The sequence below is a fragment of the Pteropus alecto genome, unplaced genomic scaffold (assembly GCF_000325575.1).
Source record: "Pteropus alecto unplaced genomic scaffold, ASM32557v1 scaffold25, whole genome shotgun sequence".
NCBI classification, from domain to species: Eukaryota; Metazoa; Chordata; class Mammalia; order Chiroptera; family Pteropodidae; genus Pteropus; species Pteropus alecto.
Genome location: NW_006441955.1, coordinates 37,114,240 through 37,135,864, shown reverse-complemented (window position 1 = coordinate 37,135,864; position 21,625 = coordinate 37,114,240). Strand labels below are relative to the sequence as shown.

Here is a 21,625-nt window from a genome sequence, read left to right as displayed (position 1 = left end):
AATTATATTTTATTCATCTTTTTATTCCTACTATCCAGTATAATATGTGTGGAATACAGTGTGTATTCAAAAAAATTTTAATTAAATATGACTAAGTCAATGTATTTCAACAATTACTGCAAGCATGAACAAAGAGATAACTAAAACATAGTTTCTACTTTCAAGAAATGCAGGATCAGATAACAGAACTAGAAATATACTTAAGTATTAAAAAAAGTAATAAGTACCATAAAAATATTACAACAGAGACAAAAAGAATTAACCCTATTCACTTGCTTACAGTAAAAACATGCAATAAGAATGATTTAATCTAGATCACAAAACAGCTTTAAAAGTTAGGAAGGTAGATCATAAAATTGAAATAAAAAAATTCTATCCCCAGCATTTTGGAAAGAAACAAAAATTCCTATATAAATTATTTATTAATCAACTACAATGTATAGACATACACATAAAGCAACCACCCTATTTACATAAAGCAACCACTTTATACATAAAGCAACCACACTATCATGTGATTGTGTTATAAATATATAATAACATCACATATTAAATGACTAAAATTAGACTTCAATGAGATTACTCAGGAAAAATTTAAAGGTCATTCTCAGCAACGGAAATATCAGAGAGACAGGGTAATAAGGCTCATGGGCGAATCAACCATTTATATTATTATAAAATATTCTTGAGACTCATATAGCCATTCTAAAGGTATTTCTGGTATCTTAACATTCAAATTTCACATTAAAATGGCTATCTCCAAATCTCTTTTTAGACATTACTTTGTGAAAATAAGTACATGTATGTTTGATGTTAAACTGCACAAAAATTTTCCAAGTTTATGATTTAAAGAAAATTTAAAGGCTAAATTAGAATAATTTTTAAATCTCTAGTACATTATTATTTTATAACCAGACTTTATTAGGTACATCTTATAAAAATATATTCTTGAGCTATATAAAAATTCTTACAAAGTATCCAGCTATTCACAGTACAGCATTATAGCAATTTAAAATATAGAATAAAAGTAAACTCACCTGAGCTCCTATTGCACTCGTTAACTTGAAGATATACAAAACTATGTCTAAAAATGGCTGTAAAATAAATATTCGAAGACACAATATTAAAAAGAACTAGGTTACCTAGATTGAAAACTAATATGTTAAATACAAAATGCTATTCAACATTTAACACATACTTGTCAACATGTAGAGTTCCCATTATGTATAATGTACTGTAATAACATGTAGATCAATAAATGCACTAGACAGTTTTATTCTCAAGAAACTTAAAATGGACACAGCTTGACCAATGACTACTGACTATCAAGTGGGAAAAACATTTATTGCTTTCCATCAACTAAGATATAGCTCTACTGTGATAATTAATCATTAGCAACTAAGTAATTTCCCAAGTGCAAAGACAGTGAATTAAAATGACCTGAGTTGTAACCTCAAATCTGCTAACAGCTTTTCTAGCTTCTATATATCCTCATCTGTAAAAATGAGAGGCTCTTCTTGCTCTTAACATTGTTTGATTCTATTATTTTATCACAACATCTATATGAATCTAATTTTCTGATGTAAAATGCAAACTTCTAGAACTAAAATAATACATTAATGCACTGCTCCTCACACAGGCTCAACTGACGTACCAAAAGTTGTACCTATTCTGAAGTGTTTTTCAAGAAACTCAAATTGTGTTCATTCACAAGTCTATAGCCACCTCTTTCTAACTAATGTCTGCATTATTACTAGGAAAGGTGACATGGTTTATTAATTGGCTTGTACTAAGATGAATCTTTTCTTTTTTGCCTTATAAGTTATCAAGAAGCTAGATATACTTGTAAAATTCAAGTACATTTAAAAATTATTGATGAAAATAATGACTCATAATTTAAGTCGGAATTCAATTAGGTAATTGAAAAAACAAATATAGTGCATAACACTACAATTGATATTTTACCCTACTGCAGATGAGATAAAACCTGAACTGCAAATTTGCTCAAGTGCCAAAATGTAAAGACTACATGTCTCCAGAATTACATGAAAAATTTTATATACACCCCCCGTACACACACATACAGAACAAATTTTAAAATGTGGTAATGAGAGCAGAAAAGAAAGCTGAATTGCTGAACAATTTGTAGTTGTCAGAGTTCCTAGAGTCTGGAATCAGTTAGCAAAGGCTTCTGGAAAGCTGAATAAAGAATAAAGTTTGGTATGAAGTGAAAAGGCATCTTAGTAGTGGGCCTATCACAAGGGGGGAAGTTCTTGTGGATACATATACTTTTCTAAGAACTGCCCATGCCCCCTCCATCTACATGGCTGAGGCAGGAGCATTCCTATTCTTACAATGAGATCCAGTCTCTTGTATATGGGTTTTTTTCTTTTTTTTGAAAGGGGGCGGGGCGTTGTTGTAGTTGTTTTTGTCTCAAGAGTGGACATGTGGATCAACTGTAGCCGGAGATAGAGATATTATAAATGGTCCCATCTAAAACAAACTCCCAACCCAGACCAAGGGCAGTCATGTGGATTAAAGTTAGAAATAGCCATCTGAGATGAAGAGGGGAAAGAATGCTAGGTAGATAATCTTATAGGTACCCACTACATGTCCTATCTAATGCAAGAGGTAATGGCAAAAAAAGATGGCTTAATGAGAAGACTAGCCAAAGCTGTAAGGGTGGTGAGACAAGCTGAGTAAGATAAGTAAGAACTGAGGAAATCAGCAGCAAGAAAACTGGTTAAGGTCTGTCATCGGAGTCAAGAGCTTTGGCAATATTCTGGGAAGGGGGGGGGAAATAGTAATTAAAAAACTGAAATAAATGAATATCTTATGAAAAAATTTTCACTATTACTAAAATGATCTATTAAAATTAGAGGTGCTGAAACAGAGAAAGTGGCAGGAAGAAGTCTCAGCCTGGTGTTACAGATATGGGATTGGAAACACAAACTGACCATCAGTTGCTAACAAGGGCCAAAAGTACACAGGTCACAAGATAAAACTTTACATCTGTTGTTTTACTAAAATCCGTCTGCAAAATTCTTATGAAATCTTTATAAGACACTAAATTCTCAGTTCTTGGCCAAAGCACCTTATAAAAACAAGATAAAAATTAAATAACTGTAGTTAAAACTATTATAACTCTCTTATACAAGCATTAAATATTTATATACTGCTATTATATAAATCAATTCTATGTGAATTTGCTTAGATTAGAAATTCAGCAAATTAACAAATAATAAAAAAATAGAGACACTTACCTTACTAAGATTTGAATACAGATCAACTACACTGTTACAAAATTTTTCTACATCTTGTGTAAGCAGCTGGTCTGGGTTAGCTATTCTGTTGTCCAGATTTCCCATTTTATAATACGTGAAAGCTCTAAAATAGCAATAAGAAAATGACTTTAAAACAAATGATTTTTTAAAAATTCACATAATACTACATAGTTCAAATGAATAGAAAAGTTTGGAGGTAGAAGAGGTCCCAAAGATTCTCCTAATTCATTTTAAAACAGAGGATGCAAGTCCAGAGAAGGATGACTTGCCAATTAATAGAAGAGCCAGGATTTGATTCCAAATACCTAAGTCTTTCCATGTATGTTTCTAACAATTTTCTTGAAAAACATAACCAGGAAAAAAGAAAAACTTCTACATCTCAATATCATAAGTTATTACTGTTCAATTTAAGTATTTTTAATATAAAAATAGGTTATCACTTACTGGAGATACTCCTCATAGAGGTATTTAGTTAGCCTTACTCGGAAGCACAGTTTGAGCTCGTTTAACCCAAACTTCAAGAAGTTATTAACCAGAGAGATCTAAAACAAACAAACATATTATTGGTTTTGTTTCATTTCTACTTACTAAATGACGATTTATTTCTCTGTCACTGGCTATGTCCTCAAATCCTATGAATTTTTAAACTGATAGTCCAAATTTATATAATTCAGTTCTGTTTTACTTAAAATTTACAAAGATACAAAGAGAATATGCTAAACCAAATGCAATTGGCTATATTATCCTGATTTGTTAAACTTTACTTGGAATTTAATTTTAGAATATGTTAATATCATTAAATATGAGAAGCATCTTGCTACCCTTTTTGGTAAACAAAAATAAAAGCCAAATCTGTCACCTTTCTATCTAACGTAAAGGACTTGCTTTTAGGAGTACTGACATTTGTGCTTATATCTTTAGTTTCCTACTACCAGTACTACAATCCTAGACAATGAATTCTAAACATACTGCATTTGTATTTATTTTAAAAAGTAGTATAAGTCCTAGACCAAATAATTTTCCAGATTATTTCTACAGTTAGATTTATTACTCTTTTCCACCATTATATTAAAACTAATTCTTCTATAGGTCCGAAGTCACATTTATATAAAACTGTTCTCAAGAAAACACTGTCTTCTGCTGAATCTCAATTCTTGACTGCTATCTAAGCTACTTATCTCAATTTTGTTATGGTCTAAAATCATGCATGTCTATCTTCAAGCTTTATTAAATCTCTGACATATAATCTAATTAATTAGATTTTTATAATCAAGCTCCTCATTTTTACTCCTATATTTAAAGTACTAAAATTCTTAGAGTGCCAATAAACTAGAAGAATCGAGCTAAGAAAATTACTTATTTAAACCACTTATGTTTATTGTTAATAAATTCAGATAATAAATTCCAATTTCACTTAAGTTACATTAGTAGGTCAAGTTACTATAATATTATGGCCTAAAGTAATAAATCTCAACCAGGGTGAATTTGCTGCCATACCCCATGCCCCCAAACTCAGCCCCCATTGAACATTTGGCAATGTCTGGAGACACTTTTGGTTGTCACACTGAGGAAAGGATACTACTGCCATTTAGTGGGATGCTACTAAACATTAGAGAAACCCTGACCTAAAGGTTAAAAAAAATTCATCCACATATGTCTAATTAAACCAAGGATAATTCCTTTTAATTTTTCTATTGAGTGTAAAGGTTTACATTGAAATATTCTGCTATAAGGTATAACACTAAATTCAAAATGGGAACTTAGTATCATAAATCTTTAAATAACTTAATAGAAATATCCTTAAAGATTTTAGTAAAAGACAATTTTTTCCCTGTGTAAAGATTTTTAAAGAATTCCACTTACGAGAGGCATGGCAGCAATGAAGTTGAATAAGTATCTCTTGAAATCTTTTCTGCTACGACCAATGATACAACTGCAAACCACCACATGCAATGTATTAGTTGCAAAAGAAGCAATATTTAACAGTAAGAAAATTTCTGTAAAGCTCTAAAATTACTCCTGGAAATTTTTATTGAATCAAAAAAATCAATAAGAAAAAAAGATGCTAAAAAAACATTTTCTTACAAAAACATGTTTCCAGTTTTTGAAATTTTACCATTTTAAACAGCTTGCTTGAAATCACTCTATAAATAGCAGAATTAAATTAAAATGACAACTAATTTTTTCCTTAGTAAAAACAGTAATTTTAAAAAGGCTTAAGTTGCCATAAAAGGGGTTGAGATAGCAAAACACTTAACTCTACAAACCCAGGAATGGGTTACTATGAATAAAACAAACTACAGTATTTCTTTTTATTTTTTTTTAATATTTTAACATTCTTATTCTCATTTGTTTGAACATATTTGTAGAATTAATCTCTAGAGGGAGAGACTAATGAGAGATTAGCAAACTCTTATTAAAAAAACCAAGAGCAAGTATTTTAAGCTTTGTGGGCCATACGTCTCTGTTGCAACTACTCAATTCTGCTATTGCAGAGCTAAAACAGCCAAGTATGAGGATGTGGTTCCACAGTGTAGCGGTTTGCACTTCTGCTTTACACACAGAAGGTCCTGGGTTCGCACCATGGTCCATGGTCTGCAGCCATGCCATCCTGAACAAGCCCAATGTCTGATCTCAGAAGCTAAGCAGGGTCAGGCCTGGTTAGTACTTGGATAGGAGACCACCTACAGAGACCAGGTGCTGTAGGCATAAATAATAATAAAAATAAATAAATAAAAATAAAATAGCCAAGTATGAGATTGGCTGTGTCCTAATAAAACTTTACCAAAACAGATGGTATAGGGATTTGACCTGCGGGTCTCCTTTGCTGACCCTGAGACTAAATAACTCAGGGATTATGTCAGTGGGGTTCCTCAGAGCCTCAAGGCCTGTTAATGCACTTCAACTAAACCAGCTTCTCTCTTCTTAAACTGTTTTTAATCTACTTTACATATTTGTTTTGAAAATATCCATTAGGAACTTTGAAAATAAAACTTCCATTACTTTTTTCGAAAGTTTGAAAATCATTATACTATGTAAAAATTTTCAAGTACCATATGTCTATGACCTATCAAAAAAATATAATTTACTTGATCACACACTCTTTTTCCAAATAACATTTATTAATACTCTCAAGTGTAAATAAAAGACAATTTGAAAAACACTGCACTAAATGATTTAAACCTAACTCCACACTCAACAAAAAATTGACAGGTATATGATATAAAGAAATTATTTGCTTTCCATGAAGGAGTAGAACAATGATGCCAAGTAATGTTAGCTGGTCTTTTAAAAAAAAAAAAAAAAGTTCTATGGTCATATAAATTTGGGGAAAACTAGTTTTAACAAAGCTAACAAAGACCTTCTCAAAGCTCTTCTGTATAGTATGGGCACTGTAACTCACTGAGAGGGCTCTGTAGCATATAGCATACCCTCCGTCATAACTAGGATTCCAAAGAACATATTTTGGGAAATGTAACTTTAGACTGATAGAAAAATTAATAGTACAATTTTATATAACTGCTAAAAAGTAATCTTTTTTAAGTTGCACTAGAAAAAAAGTTAAAATACAACATTAAATATTGTTTATAGCAGTAAGAATATTAGAGACAAAAAACAAGACAGTACAAAAAATTTAGAGGTTTAAATTGAAATCTTTTGAACCAAACTTTACATAAAACCAAAGTGCCTTAGTGCTGCCCAAGCTGATTATAAAACTCTGGTAAAACAAGATTATAAAACTCTGGTAAAACACACGCCATCATTCAAGGTTTACCATTGGAATAGCAGCTATAAATTTAAAAACTGGTTTCTTAAATAAAAACTTATTTCTGCTTATTATTCCACTGCAAAAAAAAAATAATAAAGAATTTTACAGTAGACCAGTCATTATAACTTCTAATACATATCAGAATCTTTATAAAAGACAGTTTCATAATTTTAAAATGCTGCTTGTTGCCAAATGGGTGAAAAAATATATCTTGACAATTACATACACATATCAACAGCATATAGGTAGCAGCAACAAGTTAGAAAGATTCTCCTCCATATCACAAAATTATCAGTTTCCATCTTAAAGAATGGGTCTCTTATTAAAATTTGCCCATACTCCAAAGTCATTACCACTGCTAACAAATAAGCTTAAAAGATGTAAAGGATGTTAAAATGAAGTACACTAAGGACCATACAAGTCTCTTTTAGACCCTTTTTTAGCAGAAATACATGAATCTAAACCCACTTTGGAAGAAGCAAAAAAGAAATGACAGATAAATCAATGTACAATGTAGCTTTAGTAGCAAGTTAGAGAAATCTTTAAATTTTTCAAATAAAATTGCTCCATATTATGAATTCACAATATTTTAAAACTCGTAATTTGATCAAATATTAAATATTTCATATGTAGCAGCTCAAGTTAACAATTAACTTTAAAAGACCATTTCACAATTGATGAATTTGGGTTAAGAGTATAATAAGGAAGTTCCTTGTGCTATTCTTACAACTTTTTTATAACTTTAAATTGTATCAAAATAAGTTTTTAGAAACTTAAATTTTTTGTTTTTCATTTTTTCTATATCTCATAACTAAAATTTAAAACTGACTACCCAGCAAGTTGTTTACTGTAGGAGAATTATAACTTGGCTCATGCCACATAAAAACTCTCCTCTTATCCATCATCTCCAATTAAATTAATGCACCACCTACTCTTAGCAATGCATTTTCTCCAGGGCATTAAGTCTTGGAGAAAATGTTTATTAGCATCTATTCAATGAAAGTTGTAAATCCCTAGTTTAGAAGGGTAAATATATTCTTTGGTATTACAAAAACCTGAAATCAAAAAATTCGAATAAAAGGAAAAAAACTTTTAAAAATAAACTAATCTTCTATACTATACTACGATTGTGCAGTTTTTTTGTATGTAATGTGACTGATTCTATACAGATATTTAATATAGTGTTGCTCACAGTTGATATAACCTGTATAATTTTGTCACAGGTAATGAAAAATGCTATAGTTGTGAAGTCTGTATTTTTATTAATAGATATGGCATTTAAATAATAAAGTCTTCAAGGAAAAAGTATAAAACTCTATTATCACGTAAAAAAGCATAAAGGTCTTCTCTAGATTAATTATACAAAGGACTCAAATTACTTGCACACATAGCATAAAAACAACAGTAATAAAATCGATCCTCCAAAAGCTGATATGCTAGCAGCAATGTACATTTCAATTATGTTTATGCTGAACTTAGAATTTGTTAGGGGAGTCCTTAAGAGGGCACACAGACACAAAGCTGAGCAGACTTCCCTCACAAACACCCTATAAACACCTACAAACCTGGGAGACCAGACCACCAACAAGCCCGCAAGTTGGCTTCTAACAAAATTTTTAGGCTTTCACTTTTAAATATGAATACACAGCCAAGAGTGAGAAATTGCTTGAGGAAAGCCTATAACATGAATGACAAAGATCAGAACAATACACAAAGGACCATGAAGGAAACAATGCAAGAAGCCAAAAAAAAAATTTGCAGACTTGAAAGAATCAATCATTCTTACAAAAATGATGAACCATCCAAAAAAGTAACTCTAAGAAATAAAATTATAACAAAAATTCATTGGATGATAAAATTTAAAAAAGTTTCTAGAACATGGAATATCAGAAATGAAAAGAGTATAGAAACAAGATAATCAGATGATCATCCAGGGGAGTCCAACACTCAACAAATAAGGATTCCAGAAAAAATACAGGAAAAAATAGAGAATTTTTTAAAACATAAGAAAATTTCTCAAAATAATGAGTTTCTAGATTAAAAAGAGCCCACCTAGTGCCCAGCACAATGAATAAGAAAAAAAATTCACATCAATATTGAGTAAAATTCCCAAATACCAGCAATACCAAATCAATAATAAACAATCATAAAAGCTTGGGGGGAAACAGATCTGCTGCTGAGAAAGGGCAACTAGCGAGGGAATAGGCCTCAACACTCATGTGGAAGCGATAACAGCATGGAGTTTTTAAGGCTACACATTAGAATCAACTCGGATCTGTCTAAAAGTAATGATTAATTGAATCAGATTATCTAGGGGATGAGCCCAGGCATCAGTTAAAATTCCCCAGATGATTCTGATGATCCTGCAGCCCAGGCTAAAAACCAGTGAGTGCTATAGAAGACAATGGGGTGATGCTTTCCAAATTCTGGCAAAAACTGATTTTTAACTTGGAATGTATAAATGCAGCTATATTTATATCACTCAAGTAAGAGAAGACTTTATAAGATCTACGAGGTCTCAAAAACTACTTCCCTTGTACCCTTTTCTCAGAAAAAGACTGCATCTGCCTAAATGAGAAAGTAAACTGAGGAAGAAGAAAACGAAAGATCCAGAAAACAGGTTAATGCAAGAGAGAAACGAAGGAAATTCCCAAGATCATGATAAAAGTAAATTCAAACATGACTGCTATTTAGTGGACCTAAAGTGCAATCAGTTCTCATTAGAAGACAGGAAACTAATAAGAGGCACAGGGTGCGGAGGTGATAGAGAAAAATCGATAGATCACGTGGTGTGTATGACCATATTACAATACAGAGATTTTACAGTGCTGTCAATAAGCTTGAATTGAACTAGTAAGAAGTAGGCAAAACCCTGGAGCATACGAAACGTTGCAATTTATAAATGCCAGAAAAGACTAAACAACAGTCAATCATGTAAACAAATTCTGATTTAACAAAATATTGCGATATAACAACACTAAGAGGATGAGCCTGGGCATGGGTATGAGTGTCAAAGAGCTAATTCTCATCTTCCAAAGCAGGAAATACATACTTTATAAAACTGAAAAATCTAGAAACAGTAACACAAGTATGTTACATTGAAAGGCAGAGATAAAGTAAGAGATGAAACAGTAAAAAGAACAGAAACTGACTTGCTCCAGGAATGACAGTTGTGAGAGAAATGGTGCATATGACTGATATGTTTCTGATTAAGTCCTGCAAGACTATCTAACATTAAGCTATGTTTGCATATTACTTTTAAGCTATTTATATACTTTGATTAAAATAAAAAAGCCCAGTACTGACCCAGGTTTCATAGAGACATATGTTGGATATGGGAGGCCTTCACAGTTCACACATAAGCAGAGGTGTATGGTTAGGGTTTTAATCCTATGCAGATAACCTTTATTCTCCTAGACAGATGAGTCAAAAAAACAGGTGCATAAAGTGTTCTTTCTCTTCCTACAAATTCTCTAAGAAGCAAATCAAGAATATGAGAGAAAAAAAAAAACCTTTATGTCAAAATAAATTTATTAATAGATACATGTTAACGTCCCAAATGTTATTTGTTTTTAAATTCCAAATTATCAATTGCAGTGATTAATAATACATAGAAAGACTATTATGAAAACATTTATAAAGTACCAACTTCAAAAACTAAAGGAAATGTCTAAGATTTTTTTTCCTTTTAATAAACATTCTCAATGTGATTCCCTGAAATGCTTTGGTATTTTCCTCCAAATTATCTCATTAATTTCAGACATCCAACTTGGTGATTTTTTCAAATGCCTCCTACAGCATTTGTTATACTGAATTTTAATTTTCTGTTTCCTTGTCTCTAACCCTCTATAAACTGTCAGCCCTGCAGGGCTTGATACAGGGTCTCTCCTGTTCACCAGAACATCCCTATCAGACAGTAGCACAGTGCCTAGCATATGGGAGGCACTCAATAAATATGTTAAGTGAAAAAAGATATAATTTGACCTAAGTATATCTAATTTAGAATCTGTTTCTTGTTTATTAAGATATTGCTTGAATATGAGATAAATTAGTATTTCATACATATGGGAGGAAAGTAAATAGAAAAGTACCTTTCAATGAGTGTCCCATTTTGAATCATCCAAACATCACAATATGTTCGAGACACCAGCATAACAGCAATAAGTATCAAGTAACCTGTCTAAAATAAAACAAGTATAGTAAATTAAATAAATGCATTTTAGAAAGTTAAAAGAAACATTACCTTGCTAAAGATTTTTGGTTTCTAAATTCAAAGCTTTATTCTAGCTTTAATGCAGCTGGTTGACATTTTACCTATAAGCAATTTTAAAATATAATTTTTAAAGAATTTAAAAATATAAATGGAAAAGACCTTATAGATCATTTAATATAACCTTAAATGTGAATCCCAGACAGGTCAAATGGCTTGCCTTCATACAATTAGTCAATGATAAACACTAGCAGTATAATTTAGATTACCTGAATGGACATATATTGTGATTGTCTTATATTTTTAATATGTGATTCTAATAAAGAAAAATGACAAAAACTGTCAATTAAATAACAAATATTGAAGTCTAAAATTGTGCCTAAGTAGAATAAATTTGGTTTAGTGCGTTAGAAAATCTCTAACAGTGCTCCTGCCCTCACAGGGCTTTCACTTTAGTTATTAAGGCAAGATTTACACATAAAACATAAGAAAACGGGCCAATGTAGGTAAGTATATTTGCATCACTTTATGAGCTAAGTAGCAGGATGGGAAGGTCTAGGGTAGCAAAAGAGGGTTACAACGTTAGAAATATATTAACTAGACCAAGTAAAACAAAGGAGAGAATGAGGATTATGAGTAAAAAAAAAAAAAAAGAATGACAATGAAAAATAAGAAATACATTAAAACCATATGAATTATGATACAGCATATCTGACAAGGTTTAGACAATATAAAACTATTGCAAGCTTCTAGGTAGAACAAAATGTTCAAAAGTGTTGTTTAGAAAACACTACTTAAGTAATGTGGAAAAACTGAGGGGCTGAGTGAGTGGCTAGGAAGCAACTATCTCTCTGTGTGAGATGAGAATCTACCTTCCAACCTCCAATACACACATTCAAAGCTGACCTTAAACTTTCTAAATTGTTACAATATGACTGTAACATAGGAGCTAAAGCCAAAGAAGAGGTTGTGTGGCAGGGAGGACATTTGTTGAATAACGTGCTTAATTTCAAAGTTATAGAACTGGGGAGCAATTCCATCTAACACTTGTATAATTTTTGCAAAACAAATATTGTTTTTTAAAAAGGTGAAGGTACTGAAAATATACTTCTTTATAAATGAAAGAAAAGGCAGGGAGTCATAAACATAGAAGTAATAAATGAAGCCATAAGAAAGAAGAATGTCAAAGAAAGTCTGTGTAACGGAGCTGTGACAGCTGCTACCCCAATGTCTGCAGCACCATCTCAAAGTCAGGTATTTAACTAACAACAGATGAACCTACTGATTTTAATAAATGCTAACTATAGATGTCACTTTAACTGTAGTGCTGACTTTTAATTCAGACCTTAAATATAGTTTCAATCCGAAATTAATCATTTGAAGTATAAAGGTAACATTAGACAAAGATAACTTATTTTTTCCTTCATCTTATGTTATTGGCCTAATTTTTCCTTAAAATAAGTATCAAGTTTACTTGTCTCGCTTTAGAAAAATCTGGCAAACTTTAATTACTGACAGTCCTGAAAAATGCCTTTATACAAAGGATGTCCTTAGAATCACCACTGCTCCCATTATTAATGGGTTTGTAGACTATAACAAAAGCTAAAGATCTGCACTGATTTAGGCATACCCCCACCAATGATATGTATGAATTTCCATGTATTCATATGCAGTATTCTCATTTCTGTATTCTATAAATCAGTTAATCTATCTCCACCTCCAATCTTCTGTGATTTCCACAGGAGTTTATTTCACTGTCTTGAACCAGGGTTAAAGTATTTCTGTATCCTTCAAAGATGGTTCATAAAATGATTCTGTGGCATGGCTACACCTAGACAAAACTGGGAGGTTTGCCAGTTAGGTCCTTCTATCTCTTTACTAACTCCCAGAGATCTAGTTAATGTCTCACATTCATTTTACAGTCAGCAAACCCCTGGTAAACACTTAAATGAGCATTATGCTGTTAAGTGATAAGGCAAGGAATATACGAATCTTCCTAGAGAAGCCTCTATCTTAAATAAGTATCTCAAAAGTTAGGTACGCTGTAGAATGAAAGAACAATTAATTATGGCTGAACAGTCATGGGAAACATTCACAAAAAAACATAATGAACATTAAGCTATTTTAAACATATTTGTTTTTGTTGTGGGGTGTGGGTTGTCACAAACATATCATGAGCGCCTGAGAGGACACACCTGACAGCAAAGAATGTTCCAAGAAGATGATATTGATAGGAAGGGCAAAGTAAGGTTGTGATTTACCTTATAAGAAAAAAGAAGCCAAATGTTATTAGAATTTAAAAAAGATTAGTTAGAAAAGGAAGAGAAAAAGATGAATTAAGAGATTATAATAATCCAGGGTAGGTATAGTAAGAATAGTAGAAATGGAAAGGGAGAGACTAATTTAATTTAAGGATAACTCAAGAAACTCAAGGATAATTGGGAAAAAAAAAAAAAAAAACATTTAAAACCTAAGGCAAGGAACAGGTTTAAAAAGTTGCAATGTGATCTCATTTTTATTAAAATCTGTGCTCACACACAGAAGACTAAACACCAAAATAATGACAAATGTTCTCTGAGTGAGAGGCTAATAGAAAACAAGAAGAAAAAGATATCTGCATTTTCCGATTTTTACAGGACAAATATTATCTCTAATTAAGAATAAACAAATGTTACTAAATTATTTTTTAGAGTTTCTTAAGGGTGGAATCACTACCACGTGATGCTGACATAAGGGGGAAGGAGAGTAAGTCCAGTGTAGTGGAGGAATGTTCATTCTCCTTGGGAATCACAGTGCTTTAAAAACATCCTATCCTTTTCTTGCTATTAAAATATTATATAGGTAATGCTTTTAAAATTTGAACAAGGGAAACATTATGCTTTAAGAACATAAATCTGGAAAGGATTAAAAAGGGGAGATTCTTTGAAGTGAGACTAATTAAAGAACACAATAATATCCAGATAAGTATATTTAGAAGGTAAAATTGTCAGATTCCAGTGACTGAAAGGATGAGGTATGGGGAGAAGAGTCAAAGGTTATATTTTCAGTTGTATTAAAGGAGAATGCTGACAATGATTAAAGATGGAAAACACAGCATTATTTTATTTTATTATTAAAAATACTTATCAAATAGATAATATTGATAAAAGGGCAAAGGAAGGGATAATAAAATTTATTCCTACAACGAGCTCACTTCCTGAAAATACTTGAAGAATTTAGATATCATTTTGGTACCTTAAAAACATATTTAGTCAAATATGATGAAGCAACCCTCAAGCCTATTCCATATTAATGTGACTTGTTAATGTCTTAATAAAATTTGTCTTTCTAAATTTAATCTTGCCTTCATTATACTATAATAAAGCTATACCACTTAGGGTAGCTGCGCTTAAGTACTCTAGCATATCCCATAAAATATAATAAAATTTCATAAACAAAAGAAAACTATGTAAAAACTGGCACTGAACAGCAAGAGTATTTGCATAATAAGCAATGATTTAAAGATAAAAATTTAGTAGTCTTCATTACCTATATAGAAAACATTTGACCTGTAGTATAACAAAAGCTTTATAATTTTATTGTTCTGATTTCATGTAACCTTTAAAGTTGAACACTTAACATAATTTCATAAGACTTACCTCTTTACAAAATGTTCTAGGGACCATAATTTTCAGAATCCGTGTGAGCCTTGAAAAAAACACCTTGTCCACCATAGCTCGCTCCTTTTTTCCCTCTTTCTACATTAAAAAAAAAAAAAAAAAAAAGCTTTTAATATAGCTGTAACAAATCTACAATAAATAAGATTAAAGAACCATGTATCATCTAAGTCAACAGAAACAATTATCAAGATGATAACACATTTAGCAGAACACAGACTTGTACTGCTCTTCATATTCAAACTTGTTTGAATATGAAGATACCACCAAAAACAGAGTAAGCTGTTTTTACTGGTTGGTTTTTTTTTGTAATCTTGAACACAAATTTCCCTGAATCAATTATAGGAAACTTCTGAGTTCCTAAATTTATCTTTTAGTATTTCCAATATGCAATCTGCCAAATCACTCTCTCTTCCTTATAAATTCAAAGACAGATAAGGTTTCTTCACTCACAGCTCATCTTCTAGCAGGGGAAACATAGATAAAAATAAACTAATAAATTGTTACAGTAGATTAGGCAAAGTCATGAAAAAAAGAAGAATGATTCAGATAGAATAATAAGAAAGGTCTTTTTGGTAGGTGACATTTAAGCTGAGGCATAAAGTAAAGCTATGTGATAATCTTGAAAGGATGAAGATAGTGACGCACAGAGAACACTAACCAGAAAAACCAGTGGCAGGAATAAAACTGGAGCAAGATGACAGTGCTGCTAATGCAAAGAGAGCAAAAGTGAGAGAGGCTGAAGAGGTAAGCAAGGGCCTATAGAGGACAGAGCCTTAAAGCCATAGTAAGGATGTAGAGTTTATTGTCAGTGTAGAGAGACACCACTGAAGATATTTAAGAGTAGTAATTAACTTTATCACCCTCAGACATTTCTTCATTTTGACTGGTTTGCAAGGATAAGAAAAAAGTGATATAAATTGGGTAGAGTGGAGGCTATTTACTTTATTACCCTTGGACTATCTGAAAGAATAGGCAGGAAGAACTTCTTGGAATAAGCAAGACACTCCAGAAGGAACCCATCCCCTACCTAAACCCTCCTCCCAACTCCCATAATCACAGCTCTATTATTTGTTAACTATTATGCTCTTGATAAACAAATACCCACGGTATAGTAAATTCTATTAGTTAGACAAACTTTAGTATAAATATGCCTTAATTAAATTAGTATCTAACTTGATGCCCTAAAGGAAATAGTTCTTGTACTGAATTAGACTAATAATAAGCTATATGTCAGACACTGAACTAAGTGCTTTATAGACACCACTGAAGATATTTAAGAGTAGTAATTAACTTTATCACCCTCAGACATTTCTTCATTTTGACTGGTTTGCAAGGATAAGAAATGGTGTTTCTTATAATCCTAACAGGCACATAGTACAGAATATAATCCTAACAGGCACATAGTACAGAATTATAGACCAAGACATATAATCCTAACAGGCACATAGTACAGAATTATAGACCAAGAAGGGAAGTCTTAAGTCTGTAGAGTTAGATCAGGAAGATAGAATAGGATTAAGAATCAGCCTACTCTGTAATGATAAAGAGTTTAGATCTTTCAAATCTTATGAAGACTGTATACCTCAACCTACTGAGTTACAGGCCCCATCTACTTCATTTACACATAAATGCACTTACTCTCACTTAATAGTAACTTGGTCCAAGCACTGTTGTAAATGATGGGGACACACTAGTAAACAAAACAGACAAAAAGCCCTACTCACAGTCTATTGACTTAGCAAGCCTATCCTCAAGCCAAACCTTAAACTTCAACCTAAATCTCCCATTTTACTTCCCCAAACCGAGAAAATATATTAAGAAAAGAATAAAGAGAAGGTAATATACACCAACTACTTTTAACAAAAAAATTAAACTTTTTTCCTCCTGTCACTGCACCCCTTCTTCACCTCATCCTACCTGTAGTCAATACCGAGTTTTCTATTCCTAGTTTGAACCTTAGATACAATAATTCCAAGGTGAATTATGACTTAAAAAGAGGACTACCTATTTCTACCTGGGCTCCAGAAATGATCTAGGCTACCAATGAGAAAGTTAAAAAAAAAAAAGTTATAAAATAGTAACATTAAAGCATTTTAAAATATTAGCAGATACCTGGTATATAATTACTTTTTTTTTTTTTTCTGCTCATGTTGTCACTGCTCCTATTTTTTAAGCTGTCTGAAAGACTTGATTTTCCTTGCATTTCCTTGCATTCCTTTCCTGTCTGAAAGACTTGATTTTCCTTGCATTTCAATCCAGGGAACTATATATACTTCCTAAAGTCATTAGAGGGCTTCTGCAAAGAAATAAATACTACTAGCTTCACTTAAAAACTTATTTTAAATTCACGACTGACTTTCCCTGCTTTTTTTCAGTAATTTTCTAAAAATAGAGAAAACACTTTCATGATATAAATTTAACATGTAAATTATAGAAAAAGCAAACAAACCATTAAAGACCATTTAAGAAGTTAAAGTAATAACAAAACAAGAAAAAAAAATGTACCTAATATTCAGGAGGCAACAAAGTCAAAGGGCATTGAGAAGTTCCTACTGATGTGTCAATCACTTAGGTGAGATGAACTAGAATTGACTGAAAAAAATGTTTAAAATAGCAAATAAAATAAAAGACCATATGGTGCTGACAAGAATGTAAGCATTCCTGTATATTGCTGAGGAAAACTGTAAACTGGTACAACTATTATATAGTATCTATCAAAATGTAAAATGTATACTGACTATAAAATGTAAAATAGCCCACCAAACTTACTTTTAAGAACTTACTCTCTCGGTATTTCTGCACATGTGCTTAAACACATAAATTAAAAAAAAACTTGCACACTGTTTTTTGTTGTTGTTGTTGTTTATATATCTACAGCACCTTTAATTCCTAGGTGGTCTCCCATCCAAGTACTAATCAGGCCCGACCCTACTTAGCTTCCAAGATCAGACGGGATCGGGGACATTCAGGGTGGCATGGCCATAGCACACTGTTTATAAAACCATAAAATTAAAAACCTATATGTACATCAATAGTATTATATAAGTTATGGTAAATTTATGCAATAAAAATTCTACACAATTGTAAAAAAGGAAGCAGCTCACATTCATACAACAGAATACTATATAGTTAAATTAATGATCTACAGTTACCAACATAGATCTATAAAACATGCTGAAAAAAAGTAGAATAATACACACAATGATTCAATTTATAAAAATTGTCAATATGTAAAATAATTCCTGCTACATTGTTTATGGAGATATATATACATACACCTCAAAAGTATAAAAATATGTATGGGAATGCTAAATATCAAACCCAACACGGTGTTCACCTTTATGTATTTTGAATTTTATATTATGTATATTACATGAAAAATTAAATGAATATTTTAAAATCAAGTAGTCTCTTTATACTATTTACTAATTCTATTATATCTTTTTCTCCTTAAATCTCATGTCTTATGAAAACTGTCTCATCCCATCCCAACCTACCAAAGATTATAAAAAATTTCAATGAAAAAAATTTCCTTTTTAATTGCTTTCTCTCCTAAGTAATATAGTCAATGAAAAAATTAGAAAATTCTGATTAGCAAAAATAAGAAGCCTATATCTACCAGTTAGAGATATCAATTGTTAACATTTGGCACATATAGTACCAGATTTCATTTTAGCATATACGTATATGTGTACATTCCAATAAATTTTACAAATGTGGTATCAGTGTGAATACTGTCTTATATCTTTTTTTGCCAACCATTTTAATTAACCTAAATTATCTTGCTCATACTATACAACCAGAAAATAAGTATATGCTAAAAAAAATTTGTAAAAAAAAATAGAGTTTAAAAAATGAGTGAATGAATTTAGCTGTACTAACTAGTTTCAATGATGTACTAGAACTTGTAGATAACAATATGCAGACAATAGATATAAATAAGATAACCAAAGTTTGATTGCTCAGATCTCATTTAGAGATGAAATATTGTGAAGATGGAGATATGCCAACTATAGAAAAACACATCTTGTCCCATTCTTCAAAGGCTGGAAAAAAGATTATGGAAACTAAAGAAAAGCAATTTTGATGTCAATCTCCAGGAGAGTTAGAGAATAGACATTAATATGGAGGATTGGGGAATACTTAAGAGACTCTAATTACTAAAAACCAGCATGAGCGATCTAAGAATAAGTCATGTCAAATTCTAATTTTCTTCTTTGTTAAGGAGATTATACTATTATATTAGCTGACATGTACAATGTAAGCTCCACAAGAGTAGGGACTTATTTTTATAACTGCTATGTACCCAGACCTAAGAACCATATATGAAAGGCTCAATTAACATTTGTTGAAAGAATGACTAATAAGTGAATTTAAAAATTAATCAAGAAATTTGATGTTTCTTATAAAATTATTGTGGCCTTAATAGAGAAATAAAGACCAGGTTTTGCTACAGTTGAATAGTACAGACATACTATAGAACATACTAATAGTATAGACCCAATTAAGCTAACATTCACAGGGATATGTTAATGTTTATTTAAAATCGACTGAGTTACCATATGACCCAGCAATACTCTCCTAGGTATATATCTGAGAGAAATAAAAACCTATGGCCACACAAAAACTTACACATGAAATGTTTATAGTAGCATTATTCATAATAGCCAAAAAATGAAAATAACCTAAATTTCCCTCAACTGATGAATGAATAAAATGTGGTGTATCTATAAAATGGAATACTATCTGGCAATAAAAAAGAATGAAATACTGATACATGCAACAACACAATGAACCTTAAAAACATCAGGCTAAGTCACAAAATGCCACATATTACATGATTCCATTTACATGAAACGTCCAAAACAAGTCAATCAGTAGAAACAGTAGGTTAGTGGTTGCCAGGACACAGGAGGAGAGGATAATGAGGAGTGACTCCTAATGAGTACAGGATTTCTTTGGCAGGGAGAAGAAAATTTTCTAAAAATAGAAGGTGGTGATGGCCGCACGCTCTCTAAATATACTAAAATTACTGAATTGTACATTTGAATGGGTGGATTTTATGGTATATAAATAGTGTCTCAATAAAGCTGTTATTTAAAAAAAAATAGAAAAATCAATGATGATACAGATGTAGAGAATCTGTCAACTGACTAGTTCATCAGAAAGATACCTAAACGTTATAATTTACCTTGAACTCTCCTTAAAGTATATAGCAGTTATGGTTAAATAAGTAAAAGCAATTTGAGGCTGAATTTTAGCAATAATACTGACATATTCCATGCTAGTCAGACCACTTTTGGACAACTACATTCTATTCTAAGCACAATATGTAGAGAAACTAATGAGTAGGATAAGTCCAGAGGAATTTATAAAGAATTGAAAAGGGATCAGAAACCATGCCACATGAGAAACACTTGGGAAAAAATGAGGGTTGCTTAGCATGGGAAAAAAGACTCAGAAGATATAACTATTTTCTTGTTTTAGTAGTATTGCTACAAAAGACAAAATAGAATAAATCACTAAGTAGCTAAAGGGGGAAATTAATCTCATAATGGACTAGAACTGATACAGTTACAGCTACCTGGTAGGTAGTATCTCCATCAAATGAACAGAGATTCAAGTAAATCCTAAAAGACACCTATCAAGGATTCCTACTTCAGGAAGAATTCCTATAATATGTAGTGGACTGGAGATGAAATTTCAGTTCCCTTCTGATTCAAAAATTCTATTTTATCTCAATTCAAAATTACATAATGAAATAAATTAAATAAATGCATGAAATCCCAGAGTAGATGATTTAAAATTTTACCTCATTGTTCTGTAATGGTGGTTTTCCACTTTTCTTACTGCAGGAAAAAGACAAAAAAGAAAAAGCTTTATTTGCAAATTGTTCCGAACATAAAAATTGTTTTGAGATATCAAAATAGAACAAATTCTCCAAACATTTCTTCTTTTACAGATCATAGAGACACCATAGTCCAGCTGCCTCTTACTAAATACAATTTACAGAAAGTGCTAGATAAATGTTAACTATTACTATCATGCATCAGGCCTTATGTTGGTCATTTTTACATACACACATACATACACACTTATTTTTCAAATTCTCCCATGGAGAGGTAGAGTCTTTTTCTCCATCCTTGAATCAAGGATTGGCCACATGACACAGACACGGGCTTGAAAACGTCTGTGCATTGGATCCTCTCTCCTGATGCTGGGAATCTTTTCCTAGCCATGTGAGCAATCCCAGGTTAGTTGCCTAATGGTTGAGAGACATTGTGTCATTCCTGTGTTACAAATGAAAAAACTTGGAAAAGAGGAAGTAGCATACTCAAGTTTCATGCCACTCCAAGAAGTTAATCTAGCACTTGAACCCAGGTTTGATTATTGATCCAGGCTATCACCCTAAACAGTGTAATGACCAAGCTTAGGTTCTATTTATAACACTACATAGCACCCTATGTTATGATCACATTTTAAATCTCTTGTTTAACGTATATTTCCTCCCAAAAAATTAGTTCCATGAGATCAGAAGCTATTGCAGGCAGCTCCTCCAAAGTACAGGTGAAGTGCTGTTTGGGATACAATATGTTTATTAGGGATCAACACCTGAGAAAAGAAGGTGACAAAAGCAAGTTTGGGTAGAACTTAAACTGTATTACAGGCCCAAAATTTCAGCCAATTAGGTGGGACGTTATGA

The 21,625-nt window shown here is 31.7% G+C and overlaps 1 protein-coding gene and 1 pseudogene across 3 annotated transcripts in view; both read right to left on the bottom strand.

Moving 5' to 3' along the window:
* The window catches only part of ABCD3 (ATP binding cassette subfamily D member 3), a 65,981-nt gene that overhangs the window by 24,120 nt on the left and 20,236 nt on the right, over window positions 1-21,625 (bottom strand). For all 3 annotated transcript variants that reach the window (XM_025051933.1, XM_006919426.3, XM_025051935.1), the window contains exons 2-8: window positions 20,735-20,771; window positions 14,902-15,000; window positions 11,145-11,233; window positions 5,148-5,217; window positions 3,729-3,826; window positions 3,264-3,387; window positions 1,038-1,094 (exon numbers count right to left, since the gene is read on the bottom strand). In XM_025051933.1, the coding sequence (XP_024907701.1) occupies window positions 1,038-1,094; window positions 3,264-3,387; window positions 3,729-3,826; window positions 5,148-5,217; window positions 11,145-11,233; window positions 14,902-15,000; window positions 20,735-20,771 (574 nt within the window). The remainder of the gene's footprint in view (window positions 1-1,037; window positions 1,095-3,263; window positions 3,388-3,728; window positions 3,827-5,147; window positions 5,218-11,144; window positions 11,234-14,901; window positions 15,001-20,734; window positions 20,772-21,625) is intronic.
* LOC112485853 lies at window positions 17,791-17,909 on the bottom strand (annotated as a pseudogene).